The sequence below is a fragment of the Passer domesticus genome, chromosome 3 (genome assembly GCF_036417665.1).
Source record: "Passer domesticus isolate bPasDom1 chromosome 3, bPasDom1.hap1, whole genome shotgun sequence".
NCBI lineage: Eukaryota > Metazoa > Chordata > Aves > Passeriformes > Passeridae > Passer > Passer domesticus.
The window spans coordinates 19114072-19141736 of NC_087476.1; the positions used below are offsets into that span (position 1 = coordinate 19114072).

Below are 27665 nucleotides of genomic sequence, written 5' to 3' on the forward strand. Positions count from 1 at the left end.
AAAACTAAATCTTCAAAATGCTTTTATACCAAAATATTTTATTATTACTCTTTTTAAAATGTGTTTAAATGCCAATCAGATGAATTAAAAAGTAATATCTTTTTGTATTAGTCTTTATGGGTTAGTAATCACTCCACAAGGGAAAGAAATTCCGATCTGTGAGGATCACTTTTGGTCCTTGAGGAAAAGTAAAAAAGAAACAAGAAAAAAAGAAGGTAGTACTTAAATTTTCAGCAAGCAAAACCAGATAAAGTACCTATAATAAATTAAAAGATCAAAACATAACAGAAAAAAAAAGGAACTAAAAGATACATAAGGCGGCAAATTGTGTATATTTAAAGGTCCATATGGGCTTTATGCACTGTAGTTCTCATTATTAATTTATAATACTGACTCCTACTGTAACATGCTGTGTTCTTCAGCTCAGGACTTCCTTGCCACGTTTAATGACTTCTACTCTCCATTTATTTTATTTTGAGCATTGGTTATTAATTGAATACTATAATTCTAGGAGAGTCTAAACAATAAGTCCTAGTATTATAACTATTGTAAGTAGTTGTAGCAGGCTGAGGGGGAGAAGTGGAAAAATAAAAAATGGAACATAATGGAATAGCTAGTGAGAATCAATTAACTAAGTGAACTGTTAACTTTTTCTTTTGACTTCCACTAAGTATATAAGGTCCATAAAGAAACCAATTGTTATAAAAAACAAATTGCTTGGGTCTTTACCTATAACACTTCCAGCATAAAATAATTTCAGGAAATTTTGCAAAGGTGAAGAAATTATTCTTCATGCACATGGTCAACTTCAGAGTTCAGTGCATCCATGACATAGGCATATTTGAATGCTTGGGCTCTAATCCAAATCCCGTGTCAGTAGGAGTGTTTAGACTTTTAGGCAATTTTGCTTAGCTCCTTGGAGAGTTGTGCATCTCTTTCTTCCATGTGGAGTGCAGAAGCTGAGAGCTCACTGAGTTTTCCACCTCTTCAGTTTCCTTACTCACAAGACTCCCCGCAAGACGGCAATGTACAGGCAATCCCCCTCCCCATATTATGCTGTAACTTTCTAAGAGTTGGAATTAATTTGTGCCAACATTGTCTTGCTAAATGTTTCTCATAGGCCAACTATCAGAGACTGTAGTGTGGATATGTGTGTACTTTGCATTGCAGCTTAAAGGGAGAAGAATGGTGATGCAGTAGTATCATGTGCTGAGCACTTAGGAATTGACAAGTAGCAGTGGGAAGAGCAGTGAAGTGTTTTAAATCAGGAAATGCTGCCTGGATAATGAAACCGTCCATCTGGGCAGGAAGCCTGTGTGACCACATGTAGGTTTAGCTTCTTAGCCATCATGTTTGCCCATGCTTGGAAGAAAAGTGAGTAATTTGATACACAGACCACAGATCTGGAAAGTCTTGTTTCTGAAGTCTTTGTCCTTTGGTAGGAATGTAGCTGCTATTTCTGAAGTATCATTGCCTCTCTCTGCAGAATCTCTCAATCTAAATGCTGTATTTTCCTTTTCAAAAGGAAGGTGCTGTTTTGCATTACTCCCTACACTGAAACCAGCAAGCCATTTCTTCTGAAAAAAATATTGTTTAAAATTGGATGTGATAGGAATAAAAAGAGGAAACAGTCAAGGATATAGAGCCTATAATTCTTATTTTCCCGTGACTCCTGGTATGACATGGAAAGAGTCACTGAAGTTCTCTGTGTCTCAATTTCCCATCTGTAAAATGCGGTTAAAGTACCTACCTCACAGGGGTGTTGTGAGGCTTTTTAAAATAATGTTTGTAAAGTGCTTTGAGATCCTTGGATGAAAGGTGCAATAAGAAATCAAATTCACTTTTTTGTAGCGCAATACAGGTGCACTTCTGTTGAAATGGCTAAAGGCTTCCAGCTCTTAATAGCTGTTCTACACTTCTCCACTGTAATTTCTTCCTGCCATTTCTTATATCTGCTGGGAGTTAAAAAGAACAAATTATACAATCTAGAATATCTAAATTGTCATGATATTTTGTGGAAGAGGGCTAGAATAATCTGATATTCTTTTTAAACTGCAGCGCATATTCTTTGTCCATGCAGCCCTGAAGTTAACATAGAAAGGATATATTATAAATTTGTACATTCTTCACCTAAACTGGCTAGCTTATGTATTTGTGAGACAAACTCAATCTCTTCACAAAATAAAAACCTTCTGTTTGCAACTTACTGGTTCCAAAACTTTTGCAAGAGGTAGAGTAAATCTTTGACCTCTCCAGGTTTTGCAGTCGTTTAACAGACAGCCATTAAACAGCACATTGTAAAGGTAGTTACTGAGTTAAAGATCAAATCTAAGGAATCACAGAAATGTGAAATGAAAGCAAGATTAAACTTTACAGACCTGAATCAAAGAAAAGGCATATAGTTCACATAGAACTTCCAGTGTAATATACTCCCTAGAAGACCCTTAAGTAATACACAAACTGATTCAGTATTTAAAATTTCATTTTGATAAACAGATGATGCAGGTGCCTCACCAGAGCAAGCTTAGAATCCAACTGTTATTGAGGGGTTGACATGGCATACATAAATATCTTCCTCATTAAAATTAACTGCTGCATGGAGGTAAAAGACATGAGTAAAATAGTTGTTAAAGAAAGGAGATGCAAAAAAAGGCCAAAAATTAAAATATGAGAAATGAAACTTAATCAAATATTTTGTTTTCCCACTTCTGTCATCTGGGATTAGTGCTTTACACTTTCTTCTCTTCCACTACCTATTATTTCTTCATTTTATGGCTGAATGGATGGGAGACCAGAAAAGGATATAGCCAAACAAACAGAATAAAAATACTGTAGTTACAGCTTTCACCCAGCTTACCTACTCAAAAGGAATTTAGATGTCTTCTGTCATATGGTACATGATTCATATTTTGACTTTTCACTTGTGGAGGCAAGGTATAACGTATTCCTCTCTTTGGTGATATTTACAAACACATCCCCCCCCCATTTTAAGAAACAATCCCTGGAGCTTTTCACGTTTCAAAAGATGGCCTATAATAGCCACTGTGTACCTGAGCAGTTCTCAGGATGACTTGAGAAATTTCTTTTTTTTCCAGCTTTGTATTTCAATATTGTATTGCAGCTAGATTTGGACTGCTTTCACCAGTGTTTGTTGATACTTCATCCTAAACCTGAAGGCACTGGCAGTTTTGCAGCTATAGCTTGTTGCTTCTTTAATTACTTTGATGTTCCTTTGCTGCATCTAATTGCCCATCAGTGTAGTTACAAGAAGCACTCCACAAAAGCCTCAGTTTCTATGGAACAATCTCCTTGGCACCAGGTTTTATCCTTAATGTTTAAATTAATGTGGGATTTGTTTGTACTTTAGCAAATTATTAGTGTATTTGCTTTTCAAATAGCACAGACTATCTGTGCTATCCACTAATCTTTCATTGCCTTCTTCTATTCAGTTATTCAAGATGGACATTTTTCAAATAGGAAGTGTAAGTGGCAAACCTTACTTGTACACTGAAAATCTGATACTCTGATACCCTTAATTTTTGCGGCACTGAAAAAAAATGTGAATTATGATGATCTTGAAAAACATAGCAACTAAAATAAAACCACCTTTTATGATAAACAGATAACCCACTACTTGCTTAGAATATCTTGTGGTGTAAAAATACCATACAATCTTCCTTATTAATTATCTTTCCTCTGTATTTAAGCAGATAATATGTAAGATATAATATTTTACCGTTAGAGCTTTTTATTTTCTAGACATAGCCTAGTCATCAACCAGTTCTGCTGCTTAACTACAGCCTACTATCATCCCAGGATCCCTAACCACTGTGTAGAAGAAATACTATCTTGTGGCTGAAATATTATTGTGCTGTTTAGCTATGTTTTACAACTCTTGATTTATTATCTTGACTATTGACATAAAAACTATTTTTGTCAAACACTATTTCCTATTTCTAAAATGTTAGTGCACAAGCCACCTACTACCTGAAATTTCCCACTTTGATTTGTTTAACCTAAAATATGAGCTACACTTCAGAAATTGCTATGTGTTTAGGTGTACTAGTGTTGAAAATACATCTAAGCTGAAAAGATGCTATCAGAAGTTGATGGATTAGCTCTTGAGCAGGTGTTAATTATCCTAGCTCTGCTGGTTTCTTTCAGTGTGCACCAGCTGAGAAACTGGCCTAGCATGTCACTGTAATGACAGATCTAGGAACTTTCTTGTCCAGGGCTGCAAAATACAGCTTGTGTAGTCAATTATCAAAATATAAGTTATGCAGTGTTCATTTCTCCATAATTATGAATGTATATTTTAAGACTGGGTCTAATAATGACATAACTGAGTGAACATGAGCTACCAGAAGATGCTCTCTGAATGATATTCATCTGACTGAGTGTGGGTGTCTTTAAGGTGGGCATCAAGTCTGAGTCCCTTTGTTGTCAATGAAGAGAAACAGGCACTTCTAGTGGTTATCAGTTTTATTCTCAAGGAGGTATCTTAACCAGACCAGGTGGGCTGTGTCCATAAAGTGTCTGCTTCTCTTACTGACTGAGGATGGAACTGTGGATGTAGATGTAGGTGTAGGTGTCTGCCTTGCTTATGTCTAAAGTTAGGTGAGGCAAATCTCCTCCTCAGTGCCTCTCTTTGGCTCCATCTTCCTAAGCCTTCCCTATGTTATGAAACAGTTACGAGAACAAAGCTGAGTAAAATGTGGTAACTCTGCACCATTCTGTTACAGTACACAAACCAATAAATAACAGCCCTATCATACATATATGACTATAAAATTTGGGCTAGCATATTTACTTAAAATTATGTTGTGCATATAATTCCTTTTATCCTCCTTTCATGTAACAACTATTTTAAAATTCTTAACTTCTCCACAGTTTAACTGAGAGATTTTGATTTTACTGATGGATCCACTAAGTAAAATGCTATTTTAATCTTTTTGTATTGCTATTGGTCAACTAGTGTTAATTGTGTCTATGGTGTTAAAAATGTGACTTTTCCTTCTTGGAGTATACTCTTTCTCTTTTGGTGAATGGCATTCATCAATAAGAGAATAAATCCAGTAGTACTCACTCCTTTGCCATCTACCATGTTTACAGGAAATGCAGGAATGAGAAAAGTTGGAAACATAGGCAATTATGTCATCTGAATAATGTGATTGTAATAAATCTCATAATACTGTGAATATAGAAGTGAAAGGAGAAACATAAGTATTTATGCCATAATATTCAGCAGTAGTAGTAATTAGCATTTTGATTGCCTTTTTCTTATCAGTTCTATGAAAGAAATTCATGTGAATAGCAAATAAACAAAAATAGTCTTATGGACTATAGTCAATTCAGTTCAAATGGGTCAGCCATAGCGTTCTAAAATTGCTGTATGATTAACAATATTTGACATGCAGTTTGTTTTCTGTCCGTGCAATTGCAACAACAGTTCCAATTGTAGCCACTTTTTTCTTTTCTTTTCCTTTTTCTTTCTTTCTTTGTTTCTTTCTTTGTTTCTGTTTTTTATGCAGAAGACCATCAAATGAATTGTCACAATTCTCGAATAATGCAAGACACAGAAAAAGACGATAACAATAATGATGAGTATGATAATTATGATGAACTGGTGGCCAAGTCATTGTTAAATCTTGGCAAAATTGCAGAGGATGCAGCATACAGAGCCAGGACAGAATCAGAAATGAACAGCAATACATCTAATAGTCTGGAAGATGATAGTGACAAAAATGAAAATATCGGTCGAAAAAGTGAGCTGAGTTTAGATTTAGACAGTGATGTTGTTAGGGAAACAGTGGACTCCCTTAAATTATTAGCACAAGGACATGGTGTAGTGCTTTCAGAAAATATTAATGACAGAAATTATGCAGACAATACTTCACAGCAAGACAATAGGAATATGAACTTTGTAATGCTAGGGAAGCCTGTGAACAATGGACTTACAGAAAAAATAGTGGAGGAGAGTGATGAAGAGGTGTGTCTCAGCAGTTTGGAGTGCTTAAGGAACCAGTGTTTTGATCTGGCTAGGAAACTCAGTGAGACAAACCCACAGGAAAGAAATCAACAGCAAAACATGAACACTCGTCAGCATGTCAGGCAAGAAGATGACTTCCAAGGAAGAACACCAGACCGGAATTACTCCGATATGATGAACCTAATGAGGCTTGAAGAACAGTTGAGCCCCAGATCTAGGACTTTTTCTAGCTGTGCCAAGGAGGATGGTTGTCATGAAAGAGACGATGATACCACCTCTATTACTTCAGATAGGTCTGAAGAAGTGTTTGATATGACAAAAGGTAACTTAACCCTGCTTGAGAAAGCAATTGCTTTGGAAACAGAGAGAGCAAAAGCCATGAGAGAAAAAATGGCAGTGGAAGCTGGAAGGAGGGATAATATGAGATCATTTGAGGAACAGTCTCCAAGACACCTTTCTGGAGATGACAGGAAGCCTAAACCAAGTGACGGCCATGTCAAAAAGCCATATTATGGTAAAGGTAATATTTCTATATACCGTATGTTATGTCATGAGAAAGTGTGAGCTAACCTGTTAAGTTTTTGCATAGATTTCTGAAATGAAGTTATTAATTCCACATAATGGGAACTTTATTAAAATTGTAGTATGACATGATTGTAAAATCACATCATGCTATGATTATAAAATGAAAGAACTCATTCTGCAGTGTTAGAAATATGCACATTATATCATTGGCTAAATTAAAAAAGCAACTTCTCAGGGAAACAAAACAAGAGATCATGTTGAAAGAGGCAAAGATTTTTCTCAAGTTTTTAATATGTTTTATAGTAATAATTAAAAAAGATAATTATGTTGCAAACTATATTGAAGGGGGGGTTATGTAGCAGATAGTCAATCAGCTATGAAGTGCATATATTACATATTGGATTGGGTAGGTGGCATCGTGACTTATAAAATTATCATCAAATGACAGTTATTGATGAAGCCTCTCCTGTCTAAAATGTAGAATTGCCTGATAGAAATTGAACAGTATCAAAATGACCGATAACATAAGATAAGGGCAGTGACTGCACATTAATTATCTTAAGATAGTAAGGTAATGGAAACCATTTGCTATGCAAGGCATGGTGTGGCCTGGGCTGAGATCAATAGCAATTTCTTTCTTATGTGCATTCCACTTCACTGGTTTCATTCCATTGTGGAAACAGTTAAGGTGCTGCCTTGACCATAATTCAATACAAAAGAAACAACAAAAAAAAAACCCAATAAAAACCAAACCAAACAAAAAAAATCCCAACAGACTAAAGGTTACCTTTTGAATGCCTTTTAATTTGCAGGACAATCATGGTGACGGTGTGTTTATATTATGACACCCCTCTTTAACGTGTTTACATCTGTACATGTAGGGCCATGCTGTATTAAGTGCTCAATACCTCCTGAGATTCATTGAACACCCCTGATTCCCATTGACTTTAGTGGAAGTTGAAGAAGTGGTGTTTCTTGGGAGATGCTAAACAGGGACTAAGTTTACCTTATATTTGTTGTAAAAATATTTGGTTTGATTTCTACAATTGAGATGGTGGGCATTTTTCTCTTTTTTTATAAATCCATGTTTTGAGAAAGTAATCTGCCTGTGACATTCATGTAGGCAGACAGCATTTTGATCCAATAAAATTTTGGTCATTTTTCACATATCTTAAACAAAAGTAATAATCAGTCTTATAGAAAAGCATGTAAATTACTGATGTCAAACACTGCTGCAATGTGTTTTAGTGAATTTTTGTTTGTTCTAACCACAAGTATAGTCCAGTGTATGCTGCAGTAACTTTGGGCATTTGGGGAAGACAACTTTATTTAGTTAGTGTATTACTGCATAGCCATGTGGATGTTGTGCTAAATGTTGCTTACATATGACCTATTATGGATACCTTTCCCTGTAAGTATATGTCTCTAAAAACACAGAAAACATGGCAAACAAAAATTAATTTTTGAATGGTTTTTGAATTCTGGTATTGTCCAATCTTTTCAGTATATATATAGCTGGGAAAACCTTTTTGTATATAGGCCTGCTGTCTCCAAAAATCCTATATTATTTCTGACAGTGAGAAATGTATGGATATCCTATTTTAGTAAATTGAATAGCTTCTTTGAACCATCCTGTTTCTTGGGAGCTGCAGGCTGAATTGGTAATAGGTCCAAGGCTCACCTGGGACTAAATACTGTCGGAGTGTGGACCATGAAACTTTGTGGAGTGTATAATTCTTGACCTTTTTAGTATAAAAAGAAAGAAAAATTCCCTTATTTAAAACAAAACAAAACAAAAAAACACACACAAAAAAAATTAAAACAAACCCCAAAACAAAACAGAAAAACCCCTAAACCAAACGAAGCCAACAAATCTGTGGGAAACATTCTGGTAGTTGTTGAGAGAAGCTTGAAGTAAGACAGTTGCTCATATCATTTGTTCTCCAGTCACATGTTATCTTCCAAATACTGCTGGAAGAGATACCTTCGTAGATATATGATACAGTTAGGTGGAAACTTTCTTGGGAACACAGGTTTGCAGTGAGAACTGCCTCTTGGCTTCAAAGATCACTGAAACAACCATTAAGAGACCATTAACATTTCCCCCCTGCCATTTTAAGCTTTCTAAACATGTTTTCTTCTGAAATTTATGCATTTTGAAACCTTTTAAAGTCCTTTGACACCCTTCACTCAGGAAATGCTTCCATTGTGGCAAGGAGTGAGAAAAGGTTGCAGAGTTCAGTAAAACTGCAATATCTCTCCCAAATAGCAGAAGAGGATTTACAGAACAGTATCCAGTGTTTCATATAAAGTTGTGAAAAGTTTACTCAAATGTCTTCCATTAAAAGCAATGGGAAATTGTGCAACTGCAATTTGATGCAAGTTTTGAAATCATTAACAGTAGTATACAGCATCTTTTCTGACTCATTAGACCATAAAGGCTCTTAAGGATCTGATATGTGCTATAACTTTATGACGTAGACTTGAATACAGAGCAGGATTTGCTTGATGCTGTAGGATGCAAGTGTCTGGATCCTCAGCTGCTCTAAATTACAATACCTTCACTGACTTTGGTGGAGTTCTAACAATGTTGAGTAGCTAAAGTTCCTCTAGTTTAAAGTCTCTAAAAAGCCATTATGGTCTATTAATCATCTACATTTTTTGCAGTCCTTGAATATTGTTGTATTTACATAATTTGTATTTCATTTACATTATCTATTCACTTACCTAATACTTTTACACATCCTAAAGTACTTGACTTGATGAGTTGCTTAGAGTTGTGTATGTATGTAGCTGTGGGCTTGCTGTTCTAGTGGTCTCAGCACAGGCCTATCTGGCAGGAATTCAAATCCCTCCTCTGACATTTGCTCCTTCTGTGGCCTTGGGTTTAACTTCTCAATCTCTTTCTTCAATTTCCTGATACATGAGATTATGGTCTTCCCAGGAGTGTTGTGATAACTGTATAGCACATTGGAGATAAATTTATATGTTTATTTGTTGTTAAAGAGCATGCAACAAAGAACTGTGTTCTACAGTCCACATGCAAGTTAAGTAAAATAAAACTACCGTAATTAGGGGTTCTATTTGCAAAATACAGAGTTTAAGTATGAGATTGTATTTTAATAATGGGTTGAAGACATGGAGAGTCATTACAATAAGCTAAAGATTTTCTGTAAACTGAAGCTGTTTTGGAAGAACTTGAAAAGTAAAAGTATATATAAAACCTACCAGAGAGAAATCAGGGAAAGATAAGTCCAAAACAGAATGTGAACTCTGGATTGTATTGATTCATGATGAAAAGAATGGGTTGTCTGTGAAGTTCCACAAGTACTGAAATTTCCCCCTATTGTACTGAGGGTTCTGTTGAAGCTATGATGGAATTTAATGTAAAAAAGCCTTACTGGAAATATGTAGCAAAATCTTATTTTACGGAGATGAAAGCATCGATACTGAAGCAGAGAAATTACAAGAGCAACATAAAATTATTAAATGAGGATAGTACAGATTGGGTATTGAAAGAAATGATGGACTAAAAAAGCTGTTGGTGATCTTGAGTTAAAACTGTAGCAGTTTGTGTATCCTGAATTTTATTCCTTTAATAGTGATATGAAAATCAGCAATAATGTCCAAAACCTGGCAACTGTGGTCAGGATGATTAAGATGTAACTTGTATCATGTCCTTGTCTGGAAGAATAGATATTCTACAGATGTACTGTTAAAGGAAATAAGCAGATGAAGTTATGTGAGAAATTTCTAAATCAGGATAAATGTCACCGGTATTCCATTACATCATTGGCAGAAAGCTTTATTTTGTGGGAAAAAATGTCTAGTTAGACTTTGATTTGTAGTCAGAAAATCCAGCAACATTCTAAAAGGTCATTAACCTTTCAAGCATATGAATATTCAAATGTTATGTATGCATGTTGGTAATGGCCAAGATTTACAGCGCAAGCAATACTTTCAGTAATTCTGGTTACAATGTTTACTCCACCATAATTTATTGAAAATCAAGTAATATTTATGTAATTTTACCACTTTGTAAGGAATTTAAAGAAAAAAAGAATAATTTCCTCATTGGGTCTTGGAAAAGGGATTTTTGCGGAATCATGCTGAAGAGCTGGGTTTGCTACTCTCAGGACATTGAACTGCTATGACTGTACATTTGCAGACCTTAACACATGAGGCAAATAAGAATGTAAAGAAGGGAAACTCCATCCAAACAGTTTCCAAATGACCTTTCACCCTTGAGCTAATGCTTGCCAGCAGAACATTGATTGACAATGGTACGGCTTTGCTATAAAAAGGTCATTTTCCAATCACTGTGAATGGATAATGCCGTGATCATGGGAGCCTGCAGTCTGAGAAGAAGATAACAGGATAAAAATGACAGAACTGTGATAAGAAGTAGAAGGGTTTTGGTTTTTTTTCCAGTTTTCTTAATAACATTTACCAAAGAGTAAATGACATGATTAAATGAACCTTCTTACAGAAATGTGAAAAGACTCATTCACTTGACACATTTGTTGTAAATTATAGATCCCTCAAGAACAGAAAAGAAAGAGAGCAAATGTCCTACCCCTGGGTGTGATGGAACTGGCCATGTAACGGGGCTTTACCCCCATCACCGCAGTTTGTCAGGATGCCCACACAAAGATAGGGTCCCTCCAGAAAGTAAGTTCACATTCTTTCATGGAAACTGGGGATAAAACTACAAAAACTTTTCTAGCATGCTTTTTAAACCTTTTATTTAAAAAATTAATTTCATTTTTCAGTATGGTTTGTCTCAAGTTAGTCAACTGTTCTGTGTTATACTTTTTCCTTTATTCCATCGTTTCCATTCTTTACTAACTTTACACTAAAAGAACAACTTTTAAAGCTGTATTCTTTGATTTTGAGAATCCTAGGTTATTTTTTAATAGACATATTTAGTCAACAGAGAAAAAGGTTTCCAGAAGATGTGCACTGCTTTTGCTTCTGCGTGCTAATGTCACATCAACTGTCCTTATTGTCTTGTACAGGAATAATTATTCCTGAAAAACTTGCAACCCCTTTCCTTTGTTATTGTTGTGTCTGAAACATAATTTATATTAAATTAGTGCATATTACCAAAAATAATAATTTGGCTGTTTACTTAGCTACAGAACTCAGGATTTTGAGCAAATGACCCCTCTCCGTCACATGGGTGGAACTTCCTGCCATGTCAGTAAATTCTCTGCATAGGAAGTTCACCCATATGAGCTCATGGACACCCACCTAAAGGCAGAGGGCTTCATTTCTGGAAGTCACCTCCTTGGCTGGTGAAATCAGCATAGTTCTGTGGAAGCTAATTACTCTGTGCTGGTTTTCATCAGGAAGTGTCTAGCTAAGATCCAATTTTCTTTCACACAGTTTTAAAATGGAGCTATGGATTCCGTTCTGTATGGACTTAAAATCCTCACTGTCCATTAGCACTTCTGGACTTAACCTCAATGAATTTGCAACAGCCTTAAGGGAATGTTATAAAAACGGTCAGAACTAAAATGGTCCCCAGTTTCCAAAGGAAAGTAGATTCAGATGGACAGGAAACCAGAAGAAGATTAGCTCTGCAAAAGTGGCAGACATAACAAGTCTCCTCTTTCCTGGTACAGTGGCTTCTTCCAGAAGTAAAGTAATGAGGAAGTGCTTTAGGAAACTTTGCTTAGTTTGGTTGGTCTCTGAATACAGTAGAAAAAATAAAGTAATTTCTCTGCTTTCCAAGACCCTGTAATTTTCTGAAACACAAATATTTATTCAGTTGCTCAAAGTTCTATCATTTTTTCAAATGGTAAATAAAAAGCTCTTTAGAAGACTTTGCAAATCAAAGAAGAATATAGCTTTAAACTGTTTGCATGCTCTTGTACCTACTAAAATGACAAAGGTGAGCTCATCTTTTTTTTTCCTGTGATGTTGGCCTTGTGAAGCATGTTTCAAGAACAGCTTTAAATATTAGGAATTTCAGAGTGAAGCTTTTGCATCTATACACATTTTATCACACTGATGATGGGGTGATGATGATGATGGTTATCTTTTAATGAGTATACATGGTTTAATTCTCAAGTCTCTGAACAGCTTTTATTCAGTTCTTAACTCAGTCACCGTATCTCCTGATTTTATTAGATTTTTTTTTTTTTTGAGTGAGAACTAAATACAGGCTTCCAGACCACTTCTTGTGTGAGAAAATGAGAACTTCACAAGGACTGGATAGCCTTTTTCCATTGAGTGATGTATTGCTATCCAGCTCCGAGACATGGATTCAGATATGCCTCATGTCATAACAAACTCTTCAGTGCTCCCAAAAAGTTCTTGTTAATTTGGCCCTTCATAGCATGAGCTTGATGATTTAGAGGGGTACTGCTCTGAGCAGCCTTGGAGTAAGTTTTCCATCCAGCTTGCAGTGGATGCAGATGTAAATCAGTTTACTTGCTTAAGCTTGTACCACTTATTTCTTTTTTACATTTTTTTTTCTGCCATCCCTCAATTTTTAAGTACTTAATTTTGGTTCTTAGTATTTTGGAAAAAAAAAAAAAGTCACATTTGTAGAGAACACAAGAAAAAAATAAAGGACCCATTCTGCTCACTATGTAGATATGAATGATATATCTATGTGGAAGTGAGCAGTACTGGCCCCTAGCTCAATCGGGCTGCATTATAGTTAGGGTTAAATTCTGTTCAGGGTTGTACTGAGGTGTGTTTCAAATAATTCAATGTTCTACCAGTATAGCTTGAGAGCAGATTTACGGCTCATGAGTTTGATTCTTTGTTTATAAAGCTATGTATTAAGAATACATACATTTCCTGAAGGAGTTTTTCCAGTCTGTAATTTTGTTTTGTATGGTTGCTAGCTCACCCTTTACTGTTGAGCTGATCTTTGCTCAGTGGTTTTGTATGAAGAAGATGTTGGGCGTCTTCTGCTTCACTGTTGCACCAGAGATGCGTTTGTTTATAGGTTCTGTAACCTCCATAACTTTCACTGTTGCCCTGTGTTAATGAGCATAGGGTCACAATACTTAGTTTCCTCATCAGGCTTTATTGGCTATGTGTGTCACGTGTATTTGGAGGAATGCTGGTTGTTAATGAATCCTGCTTTGTTTTAAAATGATTTCATATATACTGGGATTTGATTTTTTTTTTCTTGTTTTCATACTCTGCTGTTTTCTCTTACTCTCCTTGTCAAGTTCTTGCCATGCATGAAAATGTTCTTAAGTGTCCTACACCAGGCTGCACAGGCCGGGGCCACGTAAATAGCAACAGGAATTCCCACCGAAGGTAAGGATGCCGTCGCTGGACACCAATCTAGAGGGAACAGTGCCTCCGAACTGCAGCCCCTCTAGCAGTCCATTGGTGGGGGGGAGTGAGTGTGTGTCGTTGTTCTGTTCTGAGGATTGACAGATGGTGCTTCGTGTGCTTTCTCCATTTTAAAGAGTAACATTTATTCATGTATTTTCTGAGGAGAACGAGTGTGCGTTTGCTGTAGTATGGATGGATTGATCCACGGAAGACATTTTAAGCATCCTTAGCTTTTTGAGTGGACTTTTTTTTTCTTTTTGTTTTGATATTTGCTGAACAGCAGTTGTACAAAACAAATGATATGACTCCTCATGGGTGTGTTGCAGGGAGAAAGATTTTTTCAGCATCGTCAGGACTAGGACAGAGTTCTTGTTCTCACACTTCATTTTCTTCAGAGATTTTTTTCTAGTGCATGAAAAAACGTACTCAAATCCTAAATTATTTGGGGTTTTTAATACACGAGAAACAGTATTTTAAATACACAGCTGTTAGCTTTCTTACTGACCATAGTCATAATCCCTAAGTACTTATTCAGCTAATACTGAATGAGAATCTTGGCTGTTTAAGAAACATTAAGAGCATGTTTCATTACACTGAAAAATGAAAAGGCAGAAATAATATAAGTAAGTAGTCTATTTAAAAAAAAAAAAGTTCAAGGAAAAAAGCAACATTTCCATAGTTTCCTAAAATTAGTACTAGATACTTAGAGAAAGGATACTATTGTAAGTTAAATTCTGTCAAATTTTGAAAATGTTACTTTAGTGTTCTGTATGTCATAATTTTTCCACAGAACAATAATAAAATCTTGCCTATTCCTTTACAATTTTAAAAATCCAGAAAATTTAAGAGAATAAGAGGGTAAAAGGAACTGTGCAATGTTCCTGTTATCGAATTCCTTTTTTACTGTTAATTGTAGCATGAAGGCTTAAGGGAGTACAAGTACTGGGCATTCAGTCTTACCTAGCCACTCATATCAGCTGCATTTCCCCCAGAAGACTCTTGTGGGTACCAGCCTGCCTGCAGTAAGCTCTGGTACCCCTTCTCTGCAGTGACACTGCCAGTAGATGCAGCAGAAACCTCTGAGAAGGCTTTATGGGAATTACTGCTGCTTGAAGCAGCATTCACTTCTGGCTGAATTTCCACTAGAATATTTGAGGTGTCTGAGGAAGAGCATGTCAGTGGAGCGCAGCTGCCCCCTGGCATGGCTCCAGAGCTGCACAGAGCTCCCTCACCCTCTGCAGAACTAGGGCAGCGAGGGAGCACTCTGCAGTATGTGCTTACCTCTTTCTGCAGCTTTTGGGGCATTTTTCTCTACTTCACTTTTTTTTTTTTTTTTTTTTTCCCACTTATTTCTTGTAAAGAAAGGAACATCTGGGAATGCACTGATTTGCCTTTCATTTTGATTTCTATTCCTGTGGAGAGCACAGAGAGCTGTGATCACATAAGCATGCAATAGACTAAGACAAGAAAAGGAACCCCTCCATTGTCAGGTCACAGGGTTTTACAGCTTCACTAAGAGCACCATCTGCTGGTATCAGTACATTTATTTTTCTCAGTTCTAAATCTTCCATAAGAATCAGGCTTATTATTGCCACTTCAATAATAGTTTAGCATTAGCAAATTTAATTGAATTTCCAGTGCAGAAATGTTTTGCATTTTACATCATCTACTACTAGAAAACATACTTTAGTGGCTGAAATTCATGAACAAACACTAACAGTCGACATGTAGATTTAGCAACCCAAGGCAAAATTTTGCACTCATTTATATGCCTAGCAAAAAGATTGGAGTTAATGGAGCTGAATGAGGTGTGAAGCAGCACAAGATTTGGCCTATATGGTGTTGTCATTTAATTGTCTTCGGGAGCCATTTCATTGGCAACATTTGTAGACACATAAAGGTCACAAGTCTGCTAGCAGAGCTGCACAGTAGATTCCAGTTTATATTCTCCTCTCCTACTGGTATGTTCCCTGGCTGACATCCATGAATAATCTACCCATATACTGTGAGAGAAGAAGAGCAGATGTAAGATTTACCATGCAACTTTGAAAGCAGAAGAAAAGAAGTCTATTCTAAAGAAAATAGACGTGATCAAAACAGTTTTGGAAACCCTTTTCCTTCAGATTCTTCCTGATGCTGGCTAAGGAGGAGAAGGAGTAATTGGATCAGTGCTATAATGTGAAACTATGCAGGACAAGACAATTAAATTTCCTTTCTGTAATTGCAGCCTCTCTGGATGTCCTATTGCTGCAGCAGAGAAACTGGCTAAAGCTCAAGAGAAGCATCAGAACTGTGATGTGTCAAAATCAAACCAGGCATCAGATCGGGTTTTAAGGTATTAGAAATCACTATAATACTTATTCTTATGCAGAATTCATCACACATTCACCTAATCTGAGAATTTATATTTATATACATTGTATATACATATATATCTCCTTTAAAGAAGAGTTAGAATTAGGGCTTCTGGATCCAATTCTCACAGTGTATTTTTCCCACTCAGTTTTCATGGGGGAGGGTTGGTAATTATTTTGGCAAATACATGTAAAGCTGAAAAGCTCATTTTTGTCTTAGGCATTGTTTGGTGTAAAGATGACTGCTGGAGTGCAAAGTCTAAGAACAGTGTGAAAAAAGTTGGTATCTTTTGGGAATAAACTAATATTTACCGGTAAGTCTTGGTTTTTTCAGCAGGCTTTTACTAGTAAATATCAGTTTAAATTAAACCAGAAGCCCTATCTCCATTACCAAACTGGTAAACTTTTGGCAGGACACTTGGAAAAGTACCATATATAGCTTAGATTCCAAAATAACATCAGGCTTAGTTCTTTGTCTCTGTTCCCCCCATTCTCTGCCAGGCAGGACAGAGAGAAGAAAAAGACAAGAATTACCTAAACTTTCTTATGGAAGGGACCTTTAACCAATTTTATATTATTATACTCATTTTCTTCATCCACGCAGGATTCTGCATTTATCTGAGGTTGCATCCAGCTTTGTGCTATTGTCTTCTCTTCTGAGATATGTGGGTGGAAAAAATTCCTAAGGAGCTGAAGTGTGAAGGATGCATGTAAAGCAATCAAACTTCTGCATGATTGTACCAGCCTTATGCTGATTATGCCCCAAAAGCTGCAGAATTTCTCCATGGATACTGCAGTATCTGTGGGCTGGGATAGGTACATCCCTCCCAGATTCCTCAAAGAGCGTGGAGGAAGTGCTGCAGCTTTAGTTCCCAGAATTTCATACTTATCCCATAGTTCTCAGTCTTTAGCTGTCTTCTAGATTTAAGAACCAATTGGGCTACTTAAACTTTTCTACTCTATTATCAGTGCCATTCTTCAAATATTCTCTTAAAACTTCATCTAATCTTGATGGTCTTTTCAAAAACCTGCATTTCCATGGAGCTGGGAACACAGAATTATAGTTCACATCTACAGAAGTTTTTTCATCATTGCTGTTGACTATGCTCTCCTTCTGCAGATTTATTTTGATGGGCTTTATCTTAACTGCCCCTAATTCAGTTTGCACAGCTTGGCATACAACATCCCACAGAGGTTTCTTAGAGAACAGTTCTTCAAATCCCATTAGTAAAAAACACTCCGTTCTTTGAGGGAATAAAACAGTTTCTCACTTGATGGAAAAAGACAGATGAAAAATGCAGTGGCTTTTACCACTGCTCATTATAGAGAAGCCACTGAAGTCAGTTGCCATAGAAGGCAACTGCTCAAAAGCAGCATCCAGTTTGCTGGCAAACTCCCTAGGATTGTTCTGCAATCTTAACTTCACTTGTGAGCTGCCTCATGTTTCAGCTTTTATAGGCAACTCAGATAATTCTTTCATCTTGTCTCTTGCTTCCCTTTTACCTTTAAGTCATTGAAGTATTTAAGATGAACTTGGCAGCTATTTATAATATTTGTGTGCAGGCAATTGATGGGCAGATAGAGATGTTTTAAGAGTAAGTCTTGGATATTTGTCTTCATCCCAGTTTCTATCCTACCTGAATTTGAAAATTCTTACTTAAAAAGAAATCAAATTCATAGGACTTTTATTCCACTGAAATTTTGGATTTGCACCAAATGTTCAGGATCAGAATTGCAGGTTTTTGGTCAAATATAGATTATCTTGAAACAGGATCAAACTATTATTCATATGAGTTCACTGTATAAATAGGCCCACTGTATTTTGTGAGGACTAAGTGTCTAAAGGAATAAGCATATGTAAATCAAAGGGAATAGTATGAATAATATAATTTTTGGTAATATTTACATAAATATCCTCAATAAATGTTATGATAATAAATTCATTCAGAAAAACATATCATATTTAAAAACTATTTCTTATTATTGAGCACATTTCACTTTGCTAGTCAACATGATGATACTTCTGATCTCAACTGAATTTATGTTCCTATGATTGTTCATTCCATTTCCTCTGGTTATAAATGCAGAAAAAAAAAAGAAGAAAAAAGAAGAAAAATTTTAAAAATATATATGCTTCTTGATTCTGCAGCAGAAGCACCTCAGGTGTGCTGTTCATCATCCTCACCTCCTGCTACATGCAGCAGGTAGACTTGCAGCATTGTGTAGCAGTTGCTTCCTACGACCCAGTCATGTAACATTTTCTTCTATAGTAGGGTTTGCAGGATCTGGCCTTTTTTTGCCTGCCTTGAGCTGATGACTCCTTTGTCCACATGCAGAAGATGGTGTGACAGTGGAGTTCACTGCAGCGTTCTTTCACTGAGATTTCGCAAGTTTCTCAAATGAGTGAATAACATCCATCAGGGCTTCTTCTGACTGTCCTCCCTCATCCTAAATGAAAGAGATATTTAACTGAAACAGTTTTATTTTGTATTCATTCTCAGGACCTTCCTTGAGGTGTGCATCTGTGTGTCAGGAATTGCAGCTCCTGCCAGAACCTTGCATTTAAGGATGAGCAGGACCTGCAAGGCAGCAGCCAAGAGTCAACAAAGCTTCTGAGACTCTTCTCAAGATGAACATGGATTTGTATATTGAAAGATGAAACAGGAATAGTTACTTTTGAAAGCACAGAGAAAAAACAGCATACAACTCTGTTGGAAGAAATAAGGAGGAATTTCGATAAATTAGGTGGAGCTTCCCAATCTACTTTTTCTTTTTGATATTTAAAGAATTCATCTAAACTTCTTCTGTCAGTCTGCTTGCCCCACTTTAATTCACCTCCCTAAAGAAAAAAACTATTTGCTTTGTGGTGCAATTACAAGGGGAAAGGGAAACCCTGAAGTATTTTAAAACAGAACTTTAAAATACTTTTAGCTGCAGGATACATTTAGTGGCATTAGAATTAATTTTGTCTAGGCTTTGTTCAAGGAAATAAATATTGTTTGTCTGCTGAAAATAACCAAACTAAGGAAATGCAATAATATATTGCTGTCTCTTGAGTTCAAGAAATAACTAAGATTTTCTAATCTGAACTATAAATTATGCACAAACATAGTAAACTGAACTGCATCTAACAAACTGTACATATCTTTAATTTCTAGGCCCATGTGCTTTGTTAAGCAATTGGAGATCCCTCAGTATGGCTACAGAAACAATGTCCCCACCACCACACCCCGCTCCAACTTGGCCAAGGAACTAGAGAAATACTCTAAGACTTCGTTTGAATATAACAGTTATGACAACCATGCCTATGGCAAGAGAGCCATAGCTCCCAAGGTGCAATCCAGGGATATATCCCCCAAAGGATATGATGGTAGGAGGTGCACACTCTTATACATGAGAGACAAGTTTGCAGTTAATCATGTTGTTGTATATGTAAACATCATACAAATAAGACATGTTTTCATGTTCATACAGTATTATGAGGAATGCTATCATATGTAAGTTATTTTAAAGGCCTTTGAAAATAAATGTTTTTTATACGGTGCTTGCTTCAGGATTGTTGCACTGGCAAAAGACATCTCCAGCTATTAAGCTCCTGGGATGTATTGAGATGGCAATAAAAGCTAAGTAATAGAGATAATCCTTATGTTACTGTCTGGGAGACCTGGCCTCAAGGGTCACATTAGGATTCTCGCCTCCGTGCAGCAGTTCAGGTAACCCAGAAAGATAACATACTGCTTTTGTGGGGACATGGAAGTAGAAAACGTGGGCCTCACTGTCCTTCAGAAATCACTGCTACATACTGAAAGAGGCATTTTTGCTTATTTTGTCCTCACAAATACACTGGTTGAATTCTCTGGAAAACCTAACATATTTAATTTGTTCAGGAGAAGCCTGATATTAGCTTCAGTTCAGGAGAAGACAATGGATAGAATCAGTCAGGCAACAGGGCAACAGGTTTCTTATGAGGGGAGAAAAATGAACTACAGGATAAAGAAGGATTGTAGCTTTTGAAGACATGGGGAATTTTTCAGAACAATACATTTATATATGCATATATATATATATATATATATATATATATATATATATATAACTAAACCATACCTTTTTTTTTCCTTCTTTTTGAGTGCTAGCAGGGTTTTTTTTTTTTTGTAAAAATACTTGATACTACTCAGTGACTATAAGAAATTTCAGGCAGGTGTCAGACTTTTTGTTTAAGAAAACAGAAAGAAACATACTATACAGAAAAATTTATGCTATTGCCTGAACACAGACTGACATTTAAAAGTAGTTAAGTGAGCAAATGGAAAATTACAATAGCTCTTTCCTTCATATGTCTGATATTTTGGATACTTTCCTTTCTCATAGAATTAACAGATATATTCTTGCACTGTAGCAGAAAGGAAGAGGGTTGTGAAAGGAAACCTATTTTTAGTAAAAGACCTTCTTTTTTCCTCATTCCTTCATCTTATTTGTCTTTATCAGAATAAGGGCTTGATCAGCATTAGAAGTAAAGCACTAACTGTATCTGTGTTTAGGAAGATAATGAGTTTACATTAGTATAAGGAAAATTCATATTAAATATCGCATATATATTCTGTCTACTCTTGCAGAAACGAAAGCATCACAATACTGCTGGGGTTCCTCTGAAAAAGCTTATTTTCAGATCAAATTACTGATGCATAAGCAACTGATACATATTTTTCTCATTTAAGGCCCCTTTTTCAATAAATAATGACAAACTTCACTTTTTCTCCCGAACCACCAGAATTTGAAAATACATGTAACATTAAGCATAAGTGGCCTTAAATAATAAAAGGCTGTGTTGACGCAGGTCACTGTCTTTATGCACACTCGTCTTCCTTTGATATAAATAGGAATTTTTCTGGGCTATAGGACTGGGACTAGGCGGCTTCACTGCTCAGTAGTGTGAGCCAGAGGGACTGAGGGAGGCTGCAAACCTGTGATTCACGCTGGCACAGCAGGCACAGGGGGCTCGTGCGTGCTGGGAGCAGCGGAAGCGTGTTAACGCTGGAGCGGGCCGGCTGCCAGCCCAGGCTGCTCCATGGCTTTGTTCCACACTCCTGGCTGTGCTGGACACAGTGCACACTACACCTGGTTCCAAGGGATGTGTGTGCTCTTTGGCCAGATGGACCTGCCAACATGGTCCCAGAGGTGGGGCCTGATTTGAGTTCGTCTTTTCCCTGTTAGTGATTTTCATGAAACCCCTAGGGTTCACATCTCTGAAGTTTCAGAAGTACTCCAACAAATTTGGCTTAAATTGGCTCAGGAAAATCAGTTGAATTCTTAGAATGATGAAGTGAAATCCTGGGCACACTGAAATTCTTAAAACGTTTTGGCACTGACATTCAATGGAACAAGGATTTTGCTGACAGTCATTGTAAATAACTGAATATGAAAGAGATTTCAGGAAGAGAGTCTTTACTTAAAAGAGCCACTTCAAAAATGCCACAGTATTTTTAGATGGTTTTATATTTATATATAAAAGAATTAATGATTACTACTAAAGACTTTATGGGGGTCCAGATACCACACCTATTATGTATGTCAGTAAAAAGCATGTTTATATAAAAACAGATTCAGTTCCAAAAAGTCATCCTGAAAACCCAAAAGTACATCTAAGGTTTTGGGGGGAATGTGCAGTTAAACAGTGCTTTAGTTCTAACTATATAAGAGAAGTAGTCTTAAGGATATGAAAAATCAATAGTTTCACTTCTCAGTTCTTTTTTAATTGTCAGCTACTACGGTATTTTCATCAGCAGAAAAAGGGATTTTATCTTCAGTAAGTGTAGAGTTGGGAGTGGCACAAACATAAATAGCACCTTTGAATTGTTTCCTTTATATTTTTTTTTTCAGTATGGTTTACTAAAAACAAACAGAAAATGTATCCTTTGGATTGTTGGGTAGGGTGATCTAGTAATTCTTGAGAAATTTTTTATTTTTGGGCTTGTTTTTCCTTTGAAACCAGTTGCATAGTGTATTGGATGCTGGGCTTGTTGTACACAGCAAAATAAAGATAAGAAAAGCTAGACACAGCAGGCAGTGGTGATGGCAACACTTTCAGTTGCTTAGCTGATTGCAGAAATTGTTGTCATCCAACCAATAGGTCTGGGTTGTTCTGTCAAAACACTGAAAAAATTTTATGAGTGGGATTCATCTGACCATATTCAGAGTTTTGTAATGTTAGCACTGACAGCTGAGTTTGGCACCCCTTTCAGATTCAAGAAGGGTAGTTGCTTCTCTGATTTAGTTAATCTTTTCCTTAAGTGCTTGTTTAAAACTGGTCAGGTGAATCATGGCCTGAAAGTTCCTATTTTCTTCCACTGCCTGTATAGGAAGCCTACAATGACTAGCTCAGATACCTGAAACTAGGTGAGATGAATCTTTTATTGTACAAGTCAGAAAAGGTGTTGAAACTGTAATTAATTTACTAAACCATTCAGTATTTAGACCATATTGGGAATGAAAGTGCCTGGGCAGAACTGAATTCCAGACCAAATACCTTCCTTTTGTCTTTTTCATGTTTGGGATCTCTCCCACTCCCCCTTTGTTAATTAGTAAGAGAAGCCTTTAGACTTTGAGAGGTTCTTTGTAATCAGCCCCCGGGCACAATCTGATGGAAGCCCAGTTTGGGTATGCAGCTGGTTAAACTGTGTCTGTTTTTAATGGGGAAGGTGTTCTTCACATTTGGTTTCACTCTGGATTACACAGCATAGATGGACTGCACAGCTTCATAAACCTGGAGCCACAGGGGTGGGCATTGTGTCAAGCAGAACTATCGGGTATTGAAACAATGCAGCTTTCCCTTCATTAGTGAACAGATTGATTTTATTCATTACAAATTGATAATCTTTGTTCTTCTGAAAAGCTAATGTGAAATGAACAGTCTGGGTTACGTGACTCATCTTCAAATGTACAGCTGCAGTAAAGTTAAGATAACCTTGGCCATTTCTCTCCAAGTGAGTTTTGCTTAAATTATTGGTAATCTGAAAGCTAATAATTGTGTAGCATGCTTATAGCAGTTTACATCTTCAAAGTGTTTTGCAAGTGAATCACAACACAACTAAATTTTAGAAGCAACTTTCTGTTTATAGAGAAAATGAATACAAGGGATAATGTAGTTTGACCAAGGCCACAGAGGAGTCCATATCAGAGCCTGCATGAGTTTCTGATGGTTAGTCCTGTGTATAAAAGCTGCCTCTTTCCCTCCCTCTCTTTAGCACACATTTTCATACATACATATATATATATATATATATAATTTCACATGTAATATGTCTCTTATGTCTGTCTAAATGTGACCTACTATAACAAGACTAACATTTTTTGAAAATTACAAAAGTCTTATTTGTTCCTATGATTTTTGAAAGATAGTTCTAATTTGGCAAGTTCAGTGGTACAGAGTGCTTGCTGTGTTAACATAACACAGTAAAAACTGAATTATTCAATTACTTGCTTCCTTAAGCATCCGAAAATTCTTGCATGTCTTGGATACTGTAACAAAGTAACAATGGATAAATGCTGAATTTTTAATGACCACCACTGACTACTATATTAATAATGAAACTCTTGAGGAACAGTTCACAAATTTATTATTAGTGGATAGCCTGCTAGTGTAGTGCTACTATGTGTTCAAAACAAAAAAAAATGTGATGAATGTTTAGCATTCACTTCACTTAAAAAAAATCACACCCTGTGCATTATGTGGCTTTCCTGAGAAAACTCCATCTGTTATGATTTAAGTAAAACACTATTTCCTTTGCAGTAAAAATAATGTCATGATTTTTTTCAGTTCTTTAGAGAAAGGAAGATGACATAAGCTCTGGCAGAGACATTTTGCTTTCAGATTCTTCTTTTGAACCCTGTCTGCCTACCAAAGCAGCCCATGGTTCACAAATGGGCTGTGCTCATGGGAGCAGATTATTATATGTATGTCTGTTCAGACAAATACAAGTGAAGAGCCTGGCATTTAAATGGAGCCCATCACGGAAGAGCTCTGTCTAGGGCCTGACCTTTTTTGTATAGCTCTCTAATCAGCATGCTAGTTGGTTATTGTTACACTGTGCTATAAGGTATGATCTCTGCAGTATACATTTCCATCTTAAGGGGAAGTAGTTGCTGTAATATGCATGGATGTATCCTCTGACCTTGACTTTTATTTTTTTTCTGAAAATACATGAACTTCTACATTTTGGAGACGAGCTCACACTTTCTTGCATTTTTATAAACACTCTTAAAACAGCTCATCTGGGAAGAGAGTTGGGGAAATAAGTGGGCTAATAGGGCTGCTTGCCCTTACTGCTGTAATACCTTTGGCTGCAAGGAGCATTGCTTGGAAGCAGCAGCAGTGCTGCCTTGTGTTTAGACAGGCTGGACATGAGCACTGTCAGTGCTTTGGCTCTTGTGTGACCACCTGTGGCTTGTGTCAGTCAGAGCACAGCTGGGCATCACTGCCTGCAGTGGGAGCAGGGAGGGGTCTTTGGTCCTCACTGGTTTTATGAAGAATTGTAGGTTTTTGAAGGTGGAGGGGAGGATTTTTCACTTGTACCTGTTGTTGCCATTTTAAACAGCCATTGCTTCTGCCTTTGTGCAAGTCATGGCAAAACTAACACATGACAACCACCTTTTTTCTCCTATCATGTCTTTGGGATGGCCAGTGCTATATTTACCTGTGGTGTAGGAGGAAATAAAGCTTTTAGGAAGCATGAGGTGTTTAAGGAAATATGGGTGGTGCTGTGGCCCAGAGGCCAAGCTCATCAGCCTTGAAGTGGGTTTGATCTCCAGTAACTCTGGGGAGATCTAGGCCTTAAACTAACAGTTCCTCAGGTATATAGGAAAAGGTCCCATAGTGTTACATTGCCTGTCATTAATAAAAATGGATGAGCTGAGCAGATTGTACCTTCTGTCTGACTATATATGTGGGGTAAAAGCAGTGTTTCTGTGTTTTTATTGTTTTATAAATCCAGCCTGTTTGTCAGAACAATTCATGATCATGCCATGCAGATTTTTTCAGGAGGTTATTTCATACAGTCTCACACATGTAGCATATAAAACTCACAGACAGAAATCAAGAAAAACAGCCATCATTCTTATTGCGGGCTTTTTTTTGGCATTGGTTACTGTTCCTCATTATAAATTTCACCTCCAGCAGTTTGTTTTCCTCTTCACTTATGCAGAATGCTCCTTCTTTTGAGTCATCCTTGTCATATTTCTTCCCACAGCTAAACGCTACTGTAAGAATTCAAGTCCAACCAGCAGCACAACAAGCAGTTATGCCCCTAGCAGCAGCAGCAATATGAGTTGTGGTGGAGGCAGCAGTGCCAGCAGTACCTGCAGCAAGAGCAGCTTTGACTATACTCATGACATGGAGGCAGCACACATGGCTGCTACTGCTATTCTGAATCTCTCCACCCGCTGCAGGGAGATGCCTCAGAACCTCTCCACTAAGCCTCAGGATCTCTGTGCAAGGGTAAAAATTAGTAAATCTGTTTGTTGATGAAGATTTCTCTTAACTGTACTTGCTCTGTGGCCCTGATTGAGAGACTAGCTTTAGCACATCTTGCCTTTTTTTTCCCCTCAGAATTAACATAATCTGGTGGCTCTGCTAAAGCAGGGGGGGAAAAAATACCAAAAAAAAAGATATAAATTGCTCACAAGTATCACAGGAAATCATGATGGCTTTATAAACTAATGATGCAGATACCCTGTACTCCTTTTTTAAATTTGTCTCTTACTATAATTACCAAAGATGTTTGGATTGCTCAAGTGATATTAATTTTACTACTGTTTGGGTATTGGTTTTTTTTGCAAACTGCAGTCTGGTTCATGCATTTGGCAAAAGGATTAAGATTTAACTCTGCATTTTCATTTAAAAGTCACAAATGGGACCTAAGCTTGTAAGATTCAGTGCAGAGAAATCTGTGGTGCTGTATGTTGCAATTTATTGCCTGTCTGTGATACCAGAGTTCTTAAGTCAATGCCTAATATCTTTGAAATGAACAAATCCTCCAGTACAGGTGACTTAAAATGTGTCTTGCAGAGTGGCTGCTGTTCTGTATATTCATACAGCCTCAGTATATTATAAAATGGCCATACAGATACAAATAAAAGCTTTTGTCATTAAGCTTTCTGTATTAAGTAAAAACAGTGCAGTATTAACATTCGTTAAAGATTTAGGAGATTTCATTTTTCACTTTAAAGTGTTGGCTCTGATAGCTGTTCAAAAATGAGTATTTAACATGCACAAGCAAACAGTACAGTGTTGCCTACAGGAGACCACTAGATGGCTGAGCAGACAGATGCAGTGCAGAGGAAACATTTTTATTCTGCTTGTAGAGAGATTTTGAGCTGGCAGACATGTTCTGTTCTTCTCCTATAGACAAAGGTTTGCTTTCCCTTGCTGTGCAAACTGCCTCATGTTATGATCATTCATAACAAACTAAACCTGTAGCAGTAAGTATTAGTAATATTCATGCTCTAAGCCAGAATGGACTTTGTTTTCAAACGCTGCTTTTTATATTAATTGATTTAATACTGTTCAAGAGTGAAATCTCCTTCTCTCATGTAAATAAATGCAGTTCTTCTCTATTCAGTATGATGGGAGAAGTTGGAATACAATGCTGAAAATCTGCTTTGTCTAAGCCAGCAAGGGCCTCTTTCCTAACGTGTCACTATATTGCAACTGAAGGAATGATTCTGAGGAGATAAACAAATACTTTCTAAATTACATTAGCCAGATAGCAGCAATTAAATAAAAGTTCTAACAAAAGGCAGTAATTCAGAGAGATTTGCGTTTGCAGTGGTTTCCTGCAGCTCTGTTGTTACTCAGGAGGAAAGAAAGTCACCAGACATACAAGGAGTCAGTCAGATTCACATTCATTTTGAAACCAAATTTCTCATAGAACACTTCATTTTTTGAAAGATGAAGGATTCTCTGTGGACATTTTTATCTTATCTGTCCTTAGTTTTTAAATTTTGTGTTCATTTTAAGATATCTTATTTCTCCTTATCTAAGATAATAGTCAACACTTGTTTGTTTTTGCAAAAGAGCCCATAGTCATCCCATTTTTCACAGTACCAGTTGTCACAGAAATTGGAACAAATTATTATCAAAATAGATACATGAATTGTTAATACGTGTTCATCTGCAGGGAAGGAGCTGTGAAACTTAAATGCATTTCCTCGTTGACAAATGGTTTCCAAAAGGACTTATTTTGGTACCCTACCTCCCTGCTTAATTTTCTGACATTTTCTATTCAAGCACTGACTGCTAATGTAAAAGAAAAAAAGAAACAAAGATTATTTGATGTTAGCTGGTTTTTGTTTCTCTAATCACCCAGATGCATGCCAAGACTGAAAACAAGAATTATGCAGATGTTACCTCACAGGTTACTTCACCTGTCAGGGAATAAATCAAGAACATAAAGACAATGGCAAGAAAATACCTTTAGAGCTTTCTCCTTTATATA

General features: G+C 36.7%; 1 protein-coding gene across 22 annotated transcripts in view; it reads left to right on the forward strand.

The window, feature by feature from the left end:
- MYT1L (myelin transcription factor 1 like) overlaps nucleotides 1-27665 on the forward strand; it is a 304897-nt gene that overhangs the window by 216865 nt on the left and 60367 nt on the right. For 13 of the 22 annotated variants that reach the window (XR_010358146.1, XM_064412028.1, XM_064412040.1 and 10 more), the window contains 6 exons: nucleotides 5532-6509; nucleotides 11051-11185; nucleotides 13708-13798; nucleotides 16047-16154; nucleotides 19332-19543; nucleotides 25419-25666. Coding sequence is in view for 21 of the 22 variants with exons in the window: in XM_064412028.1 (XP_064268098.1) it covers nucleotides 5532-6509; nucleotides 11051-11185; nucleotides 13708-13798; nucleotides 16047-16154; nucleotides 19332-19543; nucleotides 25419-25666 (1772 nt within the window). In the remaining variant the exon portion in view is untranslated. The remainder of the gene's footprint in view (nucleotides 1-5531; nucleotides 6510-11050; nucleotides 11186-13707; nucleotides 13799-16046; nucleotides 16155-19331; nucleotides 19544-25418; nucleotides 25667-27665) is intronic. The other 9 variants (XM_064412045.1, XM_064412032.1, XM_064412042.1 and 6 more) reach the window with 3 other exon arrangements.